The 20,195-nt window shown below is 39.0% G+C and overlaps 2 protein-coding genes across 2 annotated transcripts; both read right to left on the reverse strand.

Annotated features, from left to right (window-relative positions):
* Nucleotides 1–5,441: 5,441 nt before the first annotated feature.
* LOC105056556 (uncharacterized) lies at nucleotides 5,442–13,753 on the reverse strand. Its single transcript, XM_010938781.4, is given in 6 exon segments — nucleotides 5,442–5,954; nucleotides 6,119–6,347; nucleotides 7,696–7,897; nucleotides 10,224–10,294; nucleotides 10,297–10,537; nucleotides 13,561–13,753. Coding segments are annotated over 6 exon segments (1,068 nt in total). The 5' UTR covers nucleotides 13,636–13,753; the 3' UTR covers nucleotides 5,442–5,704.
* A 2,468-nt stretch (nucleotides 13,754–16,221) lies between these two features.
* On the reverse strand, nucleotides 16,222–17,507 carry LOC105056564 (remorin 4.1). Its single transcript, XM_010938794.4, is given in 3 exon segments — nucleotides 16,222–16,659; nucleotides 16,734–16,909; nucleotides 16,912–17,507. Coding segments are annotated over 3 exon segments (780 nt in total). The 5' UTR covers nucleotides 17,324–17,507; the 3' UTR covers nucleotides 16,222–16,467.
* Between the last annotated feature and the right edge of the window lie 2,688 nt (nucleotides 17,508–20,195).

Here is a 20,195-nt window from a genome sequence, read left to right on the forward strand (position 1 = left end):
TCCTTCTTCTTCCGATTCCCAACAGGCGTTTCACGTTTCCCACCCGGCGCGGCAACGACTTCGGCTACTGGTAAACCACTTGTTTTCACGGGAGGACCATCCAACCTGCGCTGCCCTACGAATCTTCTGATTCGTCCGTCACCGTCCATCATGGGCTTCCAGAACGGAACCATCTTTTGTGTAGTTTTGATGGTCCCGCATTAATGATGGGTGGTCCTTGATTAGGACTTGAGTTCGCGGACCGTAGGCCAAGTTGGGGTGAGGGATGGAGGAATTATTAGGTTGACCAAGTCCATGTGGATCAAGGATAAGATTATTCCAGGTGCATTCATTTCATTCTAGAATGAAATTATTAAGCTTGGATGATTAGATCCAAAACTCTATACAAATCATTGTCATCCTAATTAAATGATGTGTTACATCCATCAAACCATATTTTTTGCCATGGTATTTAGACCCAGTCATTTCCCAAATAGTATGAACTTTCCTCCTCCAAGCTTCTAACAAGAGATATCTTATACAGCCGAAATGTCATATATCTTCTGTCTAAACTCAAAGTCGGAATAATTCTGGAATATTCATCAGATGACTTGGAGATTCCTAAGGTTTCTTAGTATTAGTAGCCAGATTATCAACTTAATTAACCTCATGTGGTCCGAGAGATTGTGCTCTGCAGAGCTGTATATGCCTCACTTTTAAGTTTTAATGTCTTAATAAACTTCCACTGATCCTTTTATTCTATTGTCTATTGCTCCAAGAGAGGATAGATAGAATGAGATGGAGCCATAGATAACCTTCGTGGCTACAAGAACGAAAAAAGAAATACTAAAATCTCATATCACAAGCAGGAAAGTGTTTGTAGTTAAAGTCGATGGCTTTTAGTGTATGTTTGATTGTCGATTGAAATCATAATTGAAATTAGGATCAAAATAAATTAAAATAAAAATAAAAATAAAAATTAAAATAATTATAATTTTTTATTATGTTTGGTTTGTGATCAAAATTGATATCAGAATTGAAATCGAAATAAAATTTGAATGTAGAGATCGAGTTTTGAAGAATTGAGATATATTTGCATTCTGTTTTAGAATTGAAATAAAAATAAAACTTCTCCAACAAAATAGTTAAAAGAGTAATTATTTATTTTTATTCTCGTTCCGGAGTTCGGCCGTTTCCAACCAAACGTGCTCTTATTTTGTTTCAGTAAACCACCTGGCACACGAAAGCTATCTTTTTCTATCTTTCCTGGGGAAAGAATAGAAGGCCTCGGCAATCCTCGCGAGAAGGGAAAGGCAAGTCCAGGCTACGAGTACGAGATCCAAGGAATAAGATAAACCCCGTGGACCCCAGCCCATCATGAATAGGACCACTGGTTTGTTTGACGGTCGAAGTCAAGCCAATTATTATTCTTTCGCTTTGAACAGTTTTGTCTCAGAGAGAGTCTCTTATTAAGGGCCAGCATGGTCAAAATATGTAATAAAGGAGTTGGTGCAGGTTGAGAGGCACCTACTAGCTCTTCAACTTGGTGTTAGAAAAAAGAATAATCGAGAAACAGGAAGGTGGCAACCTAGAAGACTTTTGAAGACAAAGCTGGTGCAAAACAAATATCTCTGGGCAAGTCACTAACACTTGAAACATGTGACATTGGTGGACCGGTTCCAAGTGGAACCTGGAATAAGGAAGTCCAATGGGTAGGTTTGGAGCTAAGAAATTGTTAGGCAATGGAGCACAAACATCATTTGTTTCTCATGGTTGGAAAGTCCAATGGGCTATGAAGCCATGATGGAGACTAGCCAGTACAACATGTGATTGTGGCTCGGATGCTTCATCTCAGATTGAAACTAAGTTCCTGTCTTGATGTGTTAAGCACCATTATCGGGTAGGTTCCTTGGATAATATCTGTTTCTCCACATTAGATTGCAATTTAATTAGATGTGTTAAAGCTAATATATATTGCTGATCCATCTCCTAACAACTTTGTTGCTGGAAAAATTTAATTAGTTTACAAGTTGGATGCCAATTGGGATTCAAGACAAATGTTAGGCAAAACCAAAAGCTTAGACGTAAAAAGGGGCACATGTTTGTGCGATCCAAGACCATACAGATTCCCCCCGTGCAATAGTGCAGCCATACAGATTCCCCCCATGCAATAGTGCAGCACTGGCAATTCCCTTTGTTTTTTTTTTTTTTTCATGAAGACTTCTCGCAATTGCAATATTCCAAGATTTTTATTTTGAATATGTTTCAATATTTGCTTGGAAGACTGGAAGTTATTGAGTCAACCTATTGTCAGGGGATTAAAAATTGGAAGTCGACGTGTTATCGAGGGATTAAAATTTGTTAATTTTCTAATAAAAAACATGCAGCATATTTATTTTTTATTTTTTTGGTTTACGGAAAGGGTGGTCAGAAACCACGCAGCACGGTCGGACTTTATATACAATTCTCAGCATGTTGCCATCATTTCTTTTTAATGTTTTGGAGTAGAAAGTTGGCAGGTGTAGCTGTCTATCACAATGAGCGTTGCTGGTTGCTTGTGCCAAAGTTTACGTGGAATCTTAGCTCAACAGGATCAATTCCAATATTTTCACATAAGTTAAGATTTCCAAATCTAAATAGAAGTTAATGTCCTTTTTTAAGCAAACAGTTATGGACTTTTCAACCAAAAAAGTCAACCGAAACTAACGCACTATTGATATCTTAATGAAGATCTAGACTGAACCAGCAAAACGCCCCCTAAGTATTCAAAAAAACCATCACACGCATGTCAAGTTTGCACAGGATTTTCTAGAATAACTGATAGAGAATAACAAAAAGAGAAAATTGGGCTCAAATATGTTTATTATAATGAGACTAACCAACAAAAGAGTTTCTAGGGAAAAAAATGATGCAAAAAATATCCTACAGCAGCTATTGTTGGCTTAGTTTGATGTAAGCTTGATTAGTCGTGTAGAAAATATATGCCATCAGTATTATCAAGTCTTTTCAAGAAAAAGAAAAAAAAAACTCATTTCATGTCAGCTCTAGCTATTAACAAGCAACTGTCTTATTTTTTAAGCTAAATTAATGTAGAAAATGACGGCTCATCTCACTAAAGTGTGTTATGTGACAAAACAGAATTGGGTTAACCACAATAGTGTCGCCACGGCCTCGCTAAATGTGGCATAATGGGCTCAATGGTAAGAGGGCTTTCCTCCGCGTCTCGCTCAATTCCTTAATGCAAACGCTTCTAGCATTATCTTTGTATGTTTGTAGCGAATGTCTTCACTCTCTATTATCCAAAAAATAAAAATAGATTTATAATCCAGATATTTTAAGGTATCCTGCCACATGGGTTGATTTTGCCTAGGTGCAAAGAATGAATTGCTCTAAAGATAGTTTAGTGGAAAGCGATGATGAATGTGCATTAAAACACTAAATCTAGATATGTAGCCTCTGGGGGAATTTTATCAAAATCCTTCCATTTGATTCCATCCTAGTACCAAATTAAAGAAAAGGTAAAATTACTTTTGTTGCATCTCTGGATTACCATAATTTCTTGCTCTTTGAAGTCATCTAGTGATAAAACTTGTTTAAGCAATGTTCCCCACTTGATAAACCGAACGTATGTTTCACAATTTACAGGCATTTTTAATTACTCCTTTAACTTTGATTCCTGCTAGATTTTAACCAAGCGTGTGCATAAATAGCATGAAGGTTTAATTTATTATGGTGCAGCTATTCACAGTTATATCTATGTCAAGGACCAAGATATCAGCAGGAATTCCAATCTTCATCTGGAGAAATCAGTCCTGACCCTGCCATCCACCGAACTATTTCCAACAAAAATAATTGGCTTCCAGTGCTCGAAAGGACTACCGTACTGACATGTTTAATCCGCATCTTACAGAACCAACCATGCTATCTGAACTTTATCAAGGTGGCTCAGCTATGAAACCCTACAAACTCAGTTGGCAGTCCTGGTTGACAACCACATATATAAGAATTGGAATAGAAGAGCCGTTGTCTCCTTATTTACATGGAAGTCCTTTGCCTGTTGTTCTTTTCTAATCGAGCAGCTAACATTTGAAATTTCATCCTTTCACTACCAAATCTTGCTTAAAAAGGAAGACCATCCGGTCTCAAGCATACTTTCCAATCTTTCGAAGAAAACATGCCATCTCTTCTTTCTAGTTCCTTGTGTCAAATGTTGGCATGAAACCAGATACAAGCATATTATCTATGGATGACTGTTTGGTGTGAAGTAGATTGTCCAAAATCATCATCAAGCACAAAATAGACGATATAAAGAAGAACGAGAGGCAAACAATTTGGCAGAGATTTTCTATCTCGATATGTTTACAACTATTGATTATTAGCGACTTGCTTGAGCCTTCATCATATCAAAACAAACATTGAATCACAGACATTGTACAGGGTTCATTTGCTGACTGGGAACCCCAGCTATTGCACCGGCTGTGGTCTGCAACATCCGAGCAAAGATCCTGACCTTGTACTGCTGAGCCACCGAATAGGCTTGCCATCTTGGATGTGTAGGGAATGTGTACACATTATACATGCATTAGATAAAAACTATAACCAAAAAAGTGAGTTTTGAGATTTCTTAGTTTTTCACTTCATTACGGAGCTGGCATCGTGCACATATGACACACCAAAAAAGCAGTCACATGGTGTGTGCAAATCTTTAAGTTCTATCACGTAATGCGTCCAGGCCTCCTTACCTGTCAACTTTCCAGGGCAGTTTTTTCAGTCCGGACAAGGCCATAGGAGCTGCAAGGGAGTGCATTTTTTTCTCGCTGTTTTCTTTTATCTTCCTCTATATAAAATGGACGAGTTCACGGGCGGACAAGGACACCGCATATAAGTATGTTGTGACTCATAAAATCCTAGATCTGAGCACAGGAAATTACGCAGATATTGTAGCCAACAAAAAGAAAAGGGAAGAAAAGTCACGCAGATACGCAGCGCCGGCCTGGGAATATAGGCTATATTCCGGAACAAGAACCGATAACGGCCATCTTGACCAACACGGTTATTTGCCTGGAAGGAGATTCTACACCCTATTCCGGAGCGATGGGACGACAGTGCCGTACAAAGCGTAAAAAGAGCTTCTAAGACCGCCAAAATACCATTTTCTATGAAGCTGCAGCTATACTCCATCAACAGTTATTAAAGTGTTCATGCCGCACCTAAAAATGGACTCGAAACTACTTATCAAACAAGTCCGCAGGGAAACCTTATAAACTGTATCTTCTAAATATTCCACACTGCCAACTACCGCCATGATATGTTTGTTATGGAAGTACAGATGCAGCACCAATTTTATGCATGAAACTATGAGATCCGCCGATGGAGTCGCAAACAAAATAAGGCGTTCCTTGAAGAGCACAGAGCCTCAATCAGCAGGCTGTTTGGTTACCCCCGGAAAATATGGACAGAGATCTGAAACCAGTGTCTTCTTTTATAGGAAGGTTCAAACCATGTCTCACTTTCTCCAGCAAAGCACGGAATACAACCGGCCAACGCAGTGATATGTAGCATCGCCCAGCATCTCGATGCTCTAATCTGTCAATGTTGGTAGCGCAAATAACCATCTTACCAATCAAAGGGGGGAAGAGTGGACTTTTAAGTTCTAATGGTCAACACGATTCTAAAATCAAATAAACAAAGACAACAATGAGGCAATAGGGTAGAATCTCTCCGTTCAGCTATCATGTTTAGAATGATCAGCCTCATCATCAAAAGTACTTTCATCATCAACTCCATCTGAGTTAGCTTCCCTATTCATATCAACATATGGCTCTTCTTCTGCAGATGATCTACTTCCATCTGTAGGATGTTTAGTCTCTGTTGCATTAACGACAGGCTGTTGTCTGTCCATCATCCCTGATAATGCCAAAGTTGGGGACCACTCAAGGACATCATCAATAATGTTTGAAACCTTCTTTTGATACCTGCAAATGGGAAATAAAGCTTGTTAGAGTTACAGGTCCATGATGCATGTAAATTAATGGAATACACAAACATGCATTTCTCTAGAATAGCTTTTTCTGTAGATTATTCAAGATTAGCGCAAGGAGAACATCTTTATTTAGGTCCATTGAAATTCAAAACCCACCTGGCTCTAGCAGCCTCATCAGGTGCATGGCGCCGAAGCAAAACTATGATCAGCACAGCAGCAACAGCATAAGTAAGCCGTGATGTCCATTTTGGCGGCTCCCCTTCATCTTTCTGAGGCCAAAACTGGATCAACTCTCTAAATGTCGTTTCCTCAGCATTGATATTGGGGAAAAACCAGATACGCTTTCCAAGGAGGACATATAGAGCTCCAAAGACTGCAGCTCTAACTGTAAAGCAAAGAATGACATCAAAGGAATATGAGAGAGAAGCCTAGAATTATGTTATTTTGGCCTACCGTCTCCAGAACTCAAGAATACCAACTCACTTCAAGAAATGGCATACTTATTTCATATAAAGAGATAGCAAATAGTTTCGAAGGACAAAAGAAAAAAAAAAAAAAAAAAGATAACGAAAAGAAAAATTAGCTCTGACACAGCAAAAGGATCCCCAGAAAGCTTCCAGATAAAGCCATTCAGCATGCCTTTATAAAGCTGCAGTCAATAGACTTCATAAGCTGCAAGCAACTTGCTGAGGGTTCTACTTTCGTTTGGTCTAACATTGAAAGGCTGGTCTTTGAGAGGTGGGGGGGGGGGGGGGTCACTGTTTGCGAAGGTTAAATGTGGTAAAGCCAAGCATAATTTAGTGCAGTTCACTGAGCTTATTACAAGAACAAAGTCTTCATAGCCCTGCTCCAACGATGGTCTAAACCAAACTTTATCATGCAACAATAGGTCAGAACTAAAAATTCTTTTAGAGATAAGGTCATAAATTTTAAATGTATCTCCAGTTGTTCCTGATATTGAAGATTTAAGTGTTAAGTGATATTTTAGTGTTTCTGCATATCATACTAATACCATATTATAAATACTAATATTTGGAGATAACATAAATAAAGCATGCATCACCTACCAGTGATGTCAATGCACTGTGCAATCCAAAGTTTTTAGTCCATGTATATGCCATGCAGATGAGCATGATATGATGAAGGCATGTAATCTCAACAAATACTGTGTTTCCCTTAAAGATATCCAACTTAAATAATCTTATTGTATCCTGCAGGTTCTATATTCTTGAAGCTGGTCTCCAACCTTACACAACGATACAAAAGCTGAACTACCAATATCAGCTTCAGATGCATTCACTTTATGAATAAATAAATCCATGAATATTGTAATATAAGATCCATGAAATGGTGATTGAGATTATATGTGATTCTCTTGATTTCACTGGAAAGAATATTCCACCTAATCTGGATATGGATTCAAATGTTATGTTGGAAGCTGCATATATTGCAGACACCAGTATGAAATAGGTCAAACAGCAAAGTTCTCCTTTTTTTTAAAAACTTCTTTTTTCACTTGAGGAAAGATTTTCAAGAACAACAAGGTTGCAATAACAACACAGGCAAGGAAAACATATAGATTGTATGAGGTAGTAAAAGAGCCCTTTTTATCATTATGGTTCCTGATTTTTTAATTCTCCATTTACATTTCATATCGCAATATACATGTTTAATAAAATTTACTATTACGAAATTGACTAAATGATTAAAATCTTCTGACAAATGAGACTTACATAAAATCAGGCTTACTAAAAGTAGTAGAGCACCAGCACATGAATAGAGAACAACTATCTTGCATCGATAAGGATAAACAGGAAACAGGCACACTGCTAATGCCACCAGAGGCCAAAGGAAGGAAATAATTGTCTGCCATAGTGTCTGTCTTTTCATAAATGTCCATGCAAAAAAAGCATCATTTTCTGAGAAAACTTGCTCCTGCACAAGGTCAGGGAAGGGAAAAAAATCAAGGACATAATTTCATGATCTTAATAGCAAATCAATGTGTAATGTAAGAACTGTTTTATTCTAACAACAACTGGATATATGAGCAAAGTTCACAAGAACTCTAGCCTATTCCAACACATAAAAATCTAAATATATGTATTTATGTGTGTTTTATGCAATACTCAGAAGGCACCTGATCATGCCCTGCAGTCAAATAACAAGTTGACGCCATCCACATCAACAGGCTACACTGTTTATCATGATAGACAACATCAAAAGTTCCAACAAACAGAATTTCAAATGTTTAGGAAACTTATTCGTGATGCATTGAGTGATCACAAAATGAATGGTTTTTCACTTTGGTTAAGAACCATACAGACCGGACAGCATGCCTATAAAGATACATAGAATGCACGCAAACTACACTGATCAACTTACTGACCTATATAGACAGCTCATTGCATTATGTTTATTTTAAAGCACTTTGGGACAGGACTCAAATGGTTTATGTGCATGCATGCACACATATGCAGACATACACACATAATACTGAACAGATGGTGTTGTTTAAGATCAAAAGTAAATGGCATTTTCCAATATAAAGTGAATGTCTGACATTTTCTATTTGGAAGTTTCAACATTTCATATAAAATCATAAGTCAGGAAATACAGCTCGAAAAGATGGAATTGGTTGAAGTTTCAAATTACGAGCATCCACCAACATTTTCAGATATAGGGCATCTTTCTATTTAAAGGTTCATTATTTCTTATCAAATCAAAAGGGAAGCAATAGCACCAAATTTGCTCTATAACTACTAATCAGCTCAAACTGTAAGATGCCAGTAAGTCATCATGAAAATGAACATGGTGATCGTTAACAATGAGATAAAAGTAAGACAGTCACTAAGTAGCATTAAGGCCCAAATTGCTGCTACTTCTGATCCCAGGATGGCTATGTCTCGTAAGTACAATAGAAATAAATTAAGAACATAGTGTAATTGATTAGCAGTAATTTCTTTTTAAACAGGCTACAACTAAGAGGAAAAAAAAAAGGACACAAATGGCACAAAGGTACAGAATTCATTGAATAGCATCACGACCGTGTTCCGAGGCACATTAAGACTACAGAATTCTAGAAATCTTGGCATTTGCAAGACTTCAATGCAGCTAAGAACCCAACAAATGGAGTGTCCTGTTTATGCTGGCATTAAATGAAGATGCAAGGCATGGATTTGATATATCACTTACAGTCTGAACCTAATGATCAATCGCAGGGAGTGACCCACTAATTTAACCTAACAACTGGACTCCTACCAGCATGATCCAATCTTGCAAATGTATTTATACAAAAATCTAGCTCAACATTTTGATCTCCTTTATGTGCATCTTATTTTCATGGGTTCTCTTCATTTCCCAATATCATGATTCAAAAGAAAATTATCAACCTAATTGTTGTCTTTGTCATTTGTGTTTGTATCTAGCCTCCTATCATCTTGGTATAGAGCCACCTCACCTGAGCTGAGCTAACTTAATTATATGAACCTCCTTTTATTGTGTGAAAACACACCCCTCCCCAACTCATTTTTCAAACTAAGATCTGCAGCGAGAACTTCTATGATGTCACACCATCTCTCTCTCTCTCTCTCTCTCTGTGTGTGTCTGTGTCTGTGTCTGTCACATCCATCTCTTTCCATTTAAATATCCCAATTTTGAATCTCAGAGGCTTTTAAGTATCCAAAAGAATCCAATTACAACCTTAGAGCAAGCTATTAGGATAGTCCATGCAAAAGAGACTTTATAATGGGATTGCAAGTACAACAGCTCCATTTAGATAGAGCACTGATTCTTCAGTTCATATGGCTTCTTCTTCTCTACAAATCTTTTCTTATTTTGAAGATCCATCATGCAAATGGTCACTCACATAAGTGATGCTGCTTGAATAGACTATGAACTTATTTTTCATAGTTATTAACATAAGTAGAAAGAAAAAAAAGTCTACACTGATAAGATCACAAAAGTATTTAGTAAGATTTTTATATGTACTTAACAAAATATAAAACACAAAAGCAGCATATTCTTTAAATGAAAGGCAGGACAAAATGAGATTGCATTACTACCATGTAGGTTCATGATAGACACATACATCTAACATTATATCGAAGTTTTACATCAAATGGACTCTCTTGTCCTAGTCAACCGTATATCAAATATTCAAATTGCTTCAGATATATTCTCACAAAAAACAAAAGTATAAAAATGTAAAATTAACTTAAACAGATTTCTCATATATCCCTCCTACGGAGGAAGAGGCACTTACAGGATGAATCTCCAAATGAGCAGGCCATGATGATAACTTTTTCTTCCCAGGCCTAACAGTTTTCACCACACGTCACATCTTACAATGAGGTTTTTCTGTAGTAATATATTAGTAATATCCTCTGCCTCTAGGTCTTTATCTGATCCTAAAATTTCCTTAACTTCTGAATGATTTCTCAAGAAAACAGCGAAATCCTTCCCTCTAAAATACTCGAACCTTGTTTCTCGCAAAATAGCCCACCTGGACTCAAGTTGCTTGTTATCTCTAACCTTCTCAGCAAACAACTGAAACACATCTTTTTTTGTAGCTGACTTCTGCAAATATTATGTAGAAACATATCAAAACCTCATGGATATTGCTTTTCTCATGGTATTGATTGATTAATGATATTAAGAGAAAGAATGCAGAATGAAGGAGTAAACCGAAATAGAGCAAAGTGAAACCAAGATGGTATACATGGAGCATTTGCCTAACACTTGAAATAAGTAACTCAAGAGTGCCATAAAAATTCCCACCAACTCTTCCACCCTCAGCATAAATACAGGACCCCAGAAACATATTCATACAAATAGCTGGAGCATCAAACCCTAGCTCACATACTGCTTTAGCCAATGAAGGTGCAACATTCATGAAATATAACCCCAACATTCCCAAAGGAACTACTGAATTAGAGAAGCTATTTACAACAAGAACAAGCATTGAAACTCTGAGCACTTATGAACTCAAAATTAGCGACGAGGCCTACTCAAAGATTGATTGACATGGTGAAACCTTTGGATTGATGGAATAAATACTTTCCGCACTTGTTAACTCAAAATTAGCGATGAAGCCTGCTCAAAGATTGATTGACATGGTGAAACCTTTAGTTTGATGGAATAAATACTTTCATGTGAGGATAAACATCCATCTAGATGAATTCATAGATTTCAAGCTACACCTTGCAACAATATAACATGAATTATTCATGTAGCTGGATGCTTTCCTAAACATTGACTCCTTATGTTCCAACCTAGGCATAATGCATATGCTATGCTATGGAAATTAAGCAATCATATAAAATAAAAGATTAAAAAACAAAGAAAAGAAAGAAGAATGATTAAGGATTCGCAAAAGCCACATATCATTCTAAACTTCACAAAGTAAAAATCTAAGTACTTTTAAAAAGGTGAAAGAAAAAATAAACACCAAAATTAACTGACTCCAGTTTTGCTTATTTATTCACAACAGTGTTGCAGCATATTACATCATGTTCAAATGGGTCTATATGTTATTGCTTGTTAGATATAAAGAGGTAGAACTGCAAATACTAGAGCCTTAATCCAATCATGGCATGCCATTAATATGGCAGCTCGTGAAACTAATACAATGGATCTCTAAGGATTTCTGAAAAAAAAAAAAAGAAACAAACATAAAATATTAAATTGAGAGGCAACAAATCAAAACTATAGAACAAACCAGCAATCAATATTGCAATAGCAATGTGGCGCTACTTTATTGTGCACATGTATTGGAGATGAATATTATAAAACTCACTTCATCTTTAAATCGCATTTAAAAATGAGAGGAAAATCTCAATCCAATACTAACAAGTCAAGTGGATTTGCTGAAAGAAGCACCAGCATTTGGAAAATCATTTTCTTCAAAATTGACTATCACGGAACAGAGTAGAACAAAACATTCCTTGAACTTTGAAGTCTAAACTGAAACTCTGAAATCCAAGAAACCTGCAGAAACAAATTTGATTGGAAAATTGACTCTCTTAGAGCTTATATCTCAACAAAAGTTTACATGTTAGATTTTCAAAACTCAACTCAACTCGACTAAGCCTTTTCTACATAGCTGGTCCCAAGCCCAGATAAAGGAGGAGGATTGCAGTAGGTGGAAGCCAGCATTAAACTAGTCACATCCTATGAACATGAGTCCATATGTTAGATATCCATCAATAACAAATAACATGTCACATTTTTAGTTATGCAAGTTCCCATACATTAGCCCTTCATACAGCACCCGAATCCCTCAACAACTTAAATGAATCAGAAATTGATTACTTGATTAAATAAACAAAGCAACTTCTCTAACTCTAAATAATCTCGAGATTTCAAGGAGAACCAGTTTTGATATCTTAATGACAAAAGAAAGACAGTTAAAAGACCACCTAAATATGTTCCACTACATAGTCATTTTCCATGAGGCAAGATCAAATACTGCCTGCGGACAACTTGCTATCAAACAAACCGGACATCTATTCCCGAGCTCACCCACTCACCCCTTGGAACAAGCAGCATTTTGGACTCATTATAATTTCAATGAGTAGGATAAGCTGATCATCATAATTTCCTCATAATTGGTAAAATGACGCAGACACATACAAGATATCAGTTACAACAACTATCAGTCACTACCAGTCACATCAAGTACCTAAGTTCTAAAAATGGAGAATTTAATATGTCAGTGCATTCCAGCTCAATGACATGAAACATCTTTGGATAGTTAAACCAAAAAAGCTTATGCCTGAACTTCCAACAGTACAGCACACAATCAATTAAGACACGCGTAGAATGAAAAGTCCATGGGCAGTATGTTTCTCAGTCAACAATACAAGAAGAATCACAGAATAGATATCTCACAGGAAAAGAAGGATCATATACCACAAATTCTAACAAGACCACCATTTTCAAGAAAAACAAAGAAGAAAAAGGATAGACGTTTCAAACGTAAACCAAGAAAAACAAATAATTTCTTTTCAGAAAAAAAAAAAAAAAGGATAATCCTTCTACGTTAGAACAACTGCTTATTGTCCCAACCATTCACGGGAAAAAAAAGGAATTTCAAAAATCGAGAAAAAAAATTGAAGAAAAAAATAATCGTGGACCTTCAACGAGAACATCTAAAAAATGAGCAAAAATGGAACCGAGAAAAGATAAACTCTCGATAACCCGCGACTCGATCACCGGCAAGGAGAGTCCGAGTGCCTCACAAATTCGACAGAAATCATGGATCGAATGCGGAGGGCATCAATTTAGGCCCTCCTCGGATATAGAGAGAAGGCTGAGAACACGATGAAGGGCGGAACCCTAGAAAATTGGAAAAAAAACTAATTCACGGAAATTCCACAAGAAGATATCAAAAACGAGATCAAAAACGGAGAACTCTCGAAAACCCGCGACTCGATCCCCCGGCAAAGATAATCCCTCCCAAAATGCAACATCAACCATGGATCCAACACAAAAGGCATCAATTTATGCCCTCCTCGGAGAGGGGGCCAAGAACGCGATCGAAGACAGAAACCCTAGAAAATTTCGAACAAGGGAGCGAGCGAGGGAGACGAAAGGGGAACCTTGGGGGGGGTCTCCGCGATGCCGCCGACCGGGGCTCGCCGGACCCTCTTTCGCTCCGTTCCCGACTTCGTCATCTTCTACCGCTTTGCTCAGTTCTCGACTCCCCCGGCGCGCGTCGGGCCTTGCAAAACGCCTAAACCGGCGCACCCCCTAACCTCGCACCCTTTAAAAGCAAGCCGTTTTGGCGTCAGCCGGGCCCTAAACATTAGATGCACCGCATCCATTTGTCACGAGGACCAAGGGCCCTATCTCTCTGGTCGTAATCCCCGGTCATAACAAGCGAGAATTGAGGTTGTGATTGCATTATTGTGAATGCGGATGGTGGCACGGAGCATAATGTCATCGATTCTTCATCCCTAGTCACGTAATAATCGACGATCGAACAAGTGATTTGCAAAGTATAACCACTTGATGCGGAAAACTTGATCGATGATTGATTTGGTGTTGGAATATACAATGAGAACGCATGGAGAAATCTGATCGATCCAATTTAATCATGGGCTGAAGTCTAAAGAGGATCCCAATTTAAATTTTATTGCCTATCTTTCATATGGAAATGCAAACCTAGCCATGTAACTTCAGATAAAATAGTAGTTAAAGTCAACCAACCACAGGAGAGAGTCAAATTGGCTTTCGGATAAAACAAACATGGAAGCCCACCTTCGAGTGATGGGTCGAGCATGTGATCATGTCCCAAGAATTTATGGCAATCAATCAATGGAGATTGGTTATTGTGAGCTTAACAAGGTCCTTCACTTGAAAATTTTATAGCTTGCAGTCAAGCCAATGACTTAATATGGTTAGACTAAGGTGTGGAGAGCATGGATTGTTTGTGACAGTTGCAAAGAGCATGTTCCTCGAATCCTCTTCCTATTCTTCACGTCCGCCGACCCACAATGCAACGCCAGGGATCGTGGGCCCATTCCTGTGTTGCAGTACTGTGGGGGCCCAATGGCGCATGTGGAATGTTGTAGCGACAGATAATTACCACTTGCGTAGGGAGTATCAAGAGATAGCCTTTAATGCCGTTTCAATACTCAAACTGACATACTGGTTGGCAAATGAGGCAGAGTTGCATGGCATTAATTTTCCAGTTGAATGGAGTCTTGCATTTGGTTCACTGGCATGGGGTTGAGGTGTTTCATTTTCTTTGAATGTAGTTGTCTTGGTTCGTTATTTTGGGGCATTATTCTTCATGTGCACCGAGAAAGAAAAAATAAAGCAATAAATTAAGTGAAAAGGTTTTGGGCAATATATGTATGAAACATGAGATCAGGACTAAGTCCAATAATGCCAGGTTTGGAAAGTCATAGCAACTCAGATTTGCCAGACGATTTGTGAATGTGATGTTGCCTCGACATGTTTGCCAAGTGTAATGTTTGCCGAGGGGTCACAATGCAAATGTATTTTGAGTACCTGCCATATGAATTGAACATATTTATGGACGATAAATTTACTGCTGTTAAATTAATTAACAGCTAGTATAATTTAGCCAATATCACATCAGTGATACCGTAAGTAGTTAAAACTCATTGCGTGGCTTAATTAGTTTCTTGCCCATGGAGTCGGCAAGATGTATAAAAGTTGTAGCAATACAAGATGCTTGATTAGAACACAAACTCACGCACGTCGTGGTTAGCTCAACAATGTTGTTCTCCATTATCATTTTAATATGTCAATAGAACGCATAAAGCAAGAATTAGACAGCACACGCATTGATGCTTGGGTAGTATCTCCAAATATATGGTGTTTCTTCTACATATCATAGAGTGCTCTAATGTGATGCATGTAAATAATTAAGCTTCACTCTTTTACCGGCGGCACGCTTAAACCCCATCAGATATTAGTTAACCAAGTGCAGTAGTACTTCTTAGACATTAGTTAACTAAGTAGAATACTTTTTAGAGCAGGCCATTGGTCTGAATCCTCCAGAACTACGAAGTTTTCGAGGTGAAATGCTATTAGAGGTGTTGATCATGATATGGTTTGTATAACAAGACTTATGAATTATTTGGATTGGGGCCTGCAGTGTATGGCCATAGGGTACGACTCTATGCCAGCCTCCCACTCTCCTGGCTCCACCAGGACTAACTAAATCAACCAGTCAACCAAGCACCAACACGTACCACACCAACTTAATCCTGGCCCACTCGCCTGATGCCAACAGGCAATTGGGCCATACAATGATCGTGGATTGGGGAATCGAGCATTATTGGGCTCACATGGCGTGTTTCTTTCCTCAACTACTGTACTACCTTGCGCTTCTCCTGACCTTTATAACCAGAAACATGGTGGGGCTATGTCTTTAATCTCCATACTTCCTCTGTGCATCTCCCCAACATTTCCTGGCCAACACCACCACTCTTAAGCATCCTACAGCAAATCGAAGTACTCGACAACCTTGTCATCCAATTTCTCTTAATATTAGCATCTGATCATCCCCAAATTGCCCTTTTCAATTGCAATAGGGGAGACAATGGACCATACTTCCATCTCCCTTGGCCGAGCACGCATTAGGTGAGCCATATTTTTAGCTTCTCAAAAGATAACAGATGCCATACTTATCATAACGTCAACAAATATAGAAGATAAGATTATTAGCTCCGTACTCACAAAAAAATAAAAAAGAAAAGAGCCAAACTTATTGATAGACAAATCGATACAAGGAAAAATGCCAGGCAACACATTAATTGATTATCAAACATACATACTAATTAATCTACAGCAAACTTGGCCTTCACCCTTGCAATAGATTCTGCCTCTTTTCAGTAAGACTTCATTCAAATCACAGCAGAACTCACTAAAACTGAAAGGTTCCAAGGCTTGTTTAACTTACAGCACATCAAACCCTAAAGTATTTGTTGAAATAACAAAACGTGAAACAGGGGGAGGGAGCGAAAGCATAGCTAGAAGAAGGAGCGCTTGGAAGGGGCCCTACCCACAGCCCTCATCAAATTAGCCAATTCCAAAACCTTCGCCACCTTCGTTCCCCTCTTCGCCTCCGCCGACGCCCTCTTCTCCTCCGCCTTGCGGTGCGCCCTCGCCACGTCGTTCTGCATCTTCTCGATCGCCTTGGCTCTCTCCTCATCCAACTTCCTCTATATAACGATCATCTCATCAATAATTTATTCAGGAATTATATATATCCAATTAGATTTTATATATTAATTACCTCTACTTTCTTCAACCATGCCGTGGCCTTCTCGACCTGCTCGCTTTCCCATCCATTGAGGACCACGTCCTCTCGCTTCAACCGGTTGTTTACCTTGGCGATCTCGGCGGTCTGCCACGCCGATATCTTGGACTCGACCTCCTCCTTCTTCACCCGGTGCACCGAGACCTCCTCCAGGGGGCGGGGGAGTCGGCCGGCGGTGGTGCACGGCGGGGGGAAGGGATGGGGTTGTGATCGGGGACGATCGCGAGGGGGTTCGTCTCCTCGAGCTCCTCCTCTCCGATCCTCACGAGGTTCGGCGTCTCATGGCTGCCGTTGCTCGTGCTGCTGTCGTTCTGCATGGTGGATCCGGCGACGACCATGGCGTTGAACTCTCTGCTCATAGTCGAGAAGTGCTCGCCGAGGGCGTCGCTCCCCACGGAGAGCGTCGACGAGCGGTGGCTGCTCGCCTCCCACGACTCCCTCCTCCGCCCGCGGCTCGACGACGGCTGGGACGACGGCGTCAGTGCGTGGATGTCTCGGATTTCGATCTCATCGGGGGGGGCGGTGGGGTCTTCTTCTCCGGTGTGAGGTCTTTCATCATTCAACATGTCAAGGTGGAGGGTGCAGGGGAAGAGGTCAAGAGAGCCGAACCAGATGGTGGGGGATCCGAGTGACCATTGGTTTGATGAGAGGGGAAAGGGAGGCTTTCTCCTCTTTAGTGGTGGTGTAAAGATGGTTTGAGCCACATATAAATTAAATGGAGATTAATGGAGTGAAAGCAACAGCAAGGGCTCCAATGGAAGGAGCATGAGATTGTGAAATATGAATGGGGTGGCACCAACTTTGTCTCTTTTGTACCGAAACTAGTTTGTGCACCCACCTACTACTGAGCACCTTGATGGGGATGGAATTGTTTTTGGTTTTAACCGGTTGGTGCAATGGAAGTGCTTTGTCCTGATTTGATCGCACTTTGAATGGTAATAACTCATCTCATTCCCTTCAATTGAGGCGGCTATTATTCTCCATGAAAAAGGCAAAGACATGCACTTGTAACTTTGGCTTATTTCGTACTTACTGATTGCCAGAGAATGATCAATCCACATCGAACTTACTTTAAAATTAAAGAAGTGTTGCAGTGACATAAATCTCACACCAAGTAGTTACATGATTAATATGTAATAAATTTATTATTATTTATCTATGTATTATTTGAAATAGAGTTGTAAGCTATCGGGTCTAACACTTCTATATGTTACTTCAGCACTATCTTTAACAATTTTTTTTGTTGTATATCTGTATTTTTCATATTTATTAAGAAGCTTATTCCCAATTTAGTTACTTATATGGGTAATATCTGAATTAATTTATGAAAATTGCAGTAGTATTAACATTTGACTAAAAGGTTATCTTACGTATTTGGGTATCTTTCCTCGATCTTTAATTGCCGACGATTCTTCCTACCATCTTTAGTCACCGATTCAAATGGACCTAGGTCAATACTTTACAGAAAAAATATTTTGAATCATTTTTATTTTTTTGTGCCCTTTGGTGTGATTCATAACATGGTATATATAAATTTTCCTATTTAACAGCCTCTTTCATTTGTTAAGCACCAACTGACAAAGAAATACCATACTAACTATTGTACTGCTAAAGCATAAGTTTCTCCTTTTTTTTTTTTTTTTTTTCATTTACAATGCTGATAGGAGGGGAATGGTAACATTATGGTATATAAGCTATATAGGGAACCTCATGTTACATGATCATTTGCTCATCTAGGATGGGTATTTGAAGCATTTTTCATTTTCTATAAATTAAAAGCTTAGGTGTTGTTATTATCATCCGGAATAAATTATTAGCTACATAATTTGGAAATGGTCAAGAATTAGACTTGCAATATAAAGATTGTACTTTTTTTACTTCTTAGTATATCATAGTGGGTTAACATGTTTCGCATTTAAGGGATAGAAGGGAAACAAGATACAGGCTAAACAGTTAATCAGATAGCCAAATTACTACCGCTAAAGTCTGGATCTAGGGGTCACCATACAGTAAAAGTGGTCACAGATAGATTTTTGTTTGAAGAGGAGCTTTGAATGCATGAGCTTAGCCCATTTTTCCATCAACGCTTGTTGTATGGATTGTATCTTTGGGGCGAAAGAATGATTGATCTCTTTCACAGCCTGAACCGTTGGATGGTATTTCCAAAGCTTTCCAAAGCACGATGTTTGTTTCATGATTTGTACAAATTACGATCTAACGGTTCATACCGTAAAAGAAGAAAAATCATTCTTTTGCACCGAAGATGCAACCCGAACCCTGGGTCCATCCTTTTCGTGGAAACGAAGAGCATACAGTCCATCATATATGCATGAAATGGACACGTGGATGTCGGTGGAACCGCTCAAGGTGAGACGGACACGTGGATGAAGGACACAAGTCCTCGGGTCCCACTCTCTCGTGGTCCAGTCCAAGAGCTTGTGTGGTTGCATGCAGCGTGGGGGGTGACGCCATGCCCGCCGATGGAGGGCACTCCAATAACGCGTACGACTCCCCTTATCCTCGGGCTCCAGCTAACCCACGTATACATGCTGCCCCATGCATGATGACAAAGTAACAAACCAAGTCTTCCATTAGAAAGAAGGGAGAGAGAGACATCCCAGTCATGGGATAAGGATATGCTCTGCATTTCCTTTTAGCGTTTAGTGGAGACCCAATGGAGTGGAAGCACTTGGCTCTAGAGCTAGCGAGAAGCTTTCCACTTGATGTAATGTGATCTTTTGGTGTCTACCTTGGGTGGTGGGGAAGTGTTGACACGTCCGAATTGGCCACTATAATATTTGTGGGTGTGTCGATGTGTACACGGGATTAGACGCGTAGTTTTCGTGCCATGATGTGAGAGACCTATGGCTCAAGGTGCCGGCTCAAGCATCTGGCACGTGAGAGTTGAGTCGGCCTACATGATATGACGCCAAAGCCATGTCTATCTTCAGCGTTGCTTTTGTAAAGCCATCTTCGATCTTTGATATAAAAATTGCTCACAATCTAACATTATCCATAAATTATAGAGGTTTTAATTAGATGGGTTGATAAAGTTATTGGAATGCCCTCCTTATCCGGATTATGGCCATACTTCCCCTTTCTAATTATTCAAAATCTAGGGGTGAAATTCTTACATAGAATTCCATGCTTCTAGTCTATGAGCAGCATTTTTCATGTTTTAAAGTGGAATTGGTGCTTTTACCAAAAAAAAAAAAAAAAAAAATGGAATTGGTGCCAACCAAATTACAAGATAAAAACACAACACAAATGATGTTGGACAGTCTTCAACGTTTCATTCTAGATGTTTTGGATGCATCTTTTGTATTACTGAGAATCGCGTATGCTAGAATGGCTATTGTTGTATATAGAAGTAACTTGCTCAACTGTAATAATTTTTCTCTTTGGGGCGCCTCCAGACCAACTCGATAAAATCATATC

The sequence above is a fragment of the Elaeis guineensis genome, chromosome 2, assembly GCF_000442705.2.
Source record: "Elaeis guineensis isolate ETL-2024a chromosome 2, EG11, whole genome shotgun sequence".
Classification (NCBI taxonomy): Eukaryota; Viridiplantae; Streptophyta; class Magnoliopsida; order Arecales; family Arecaceae; genus Elaeis; species Elaeis guineensis.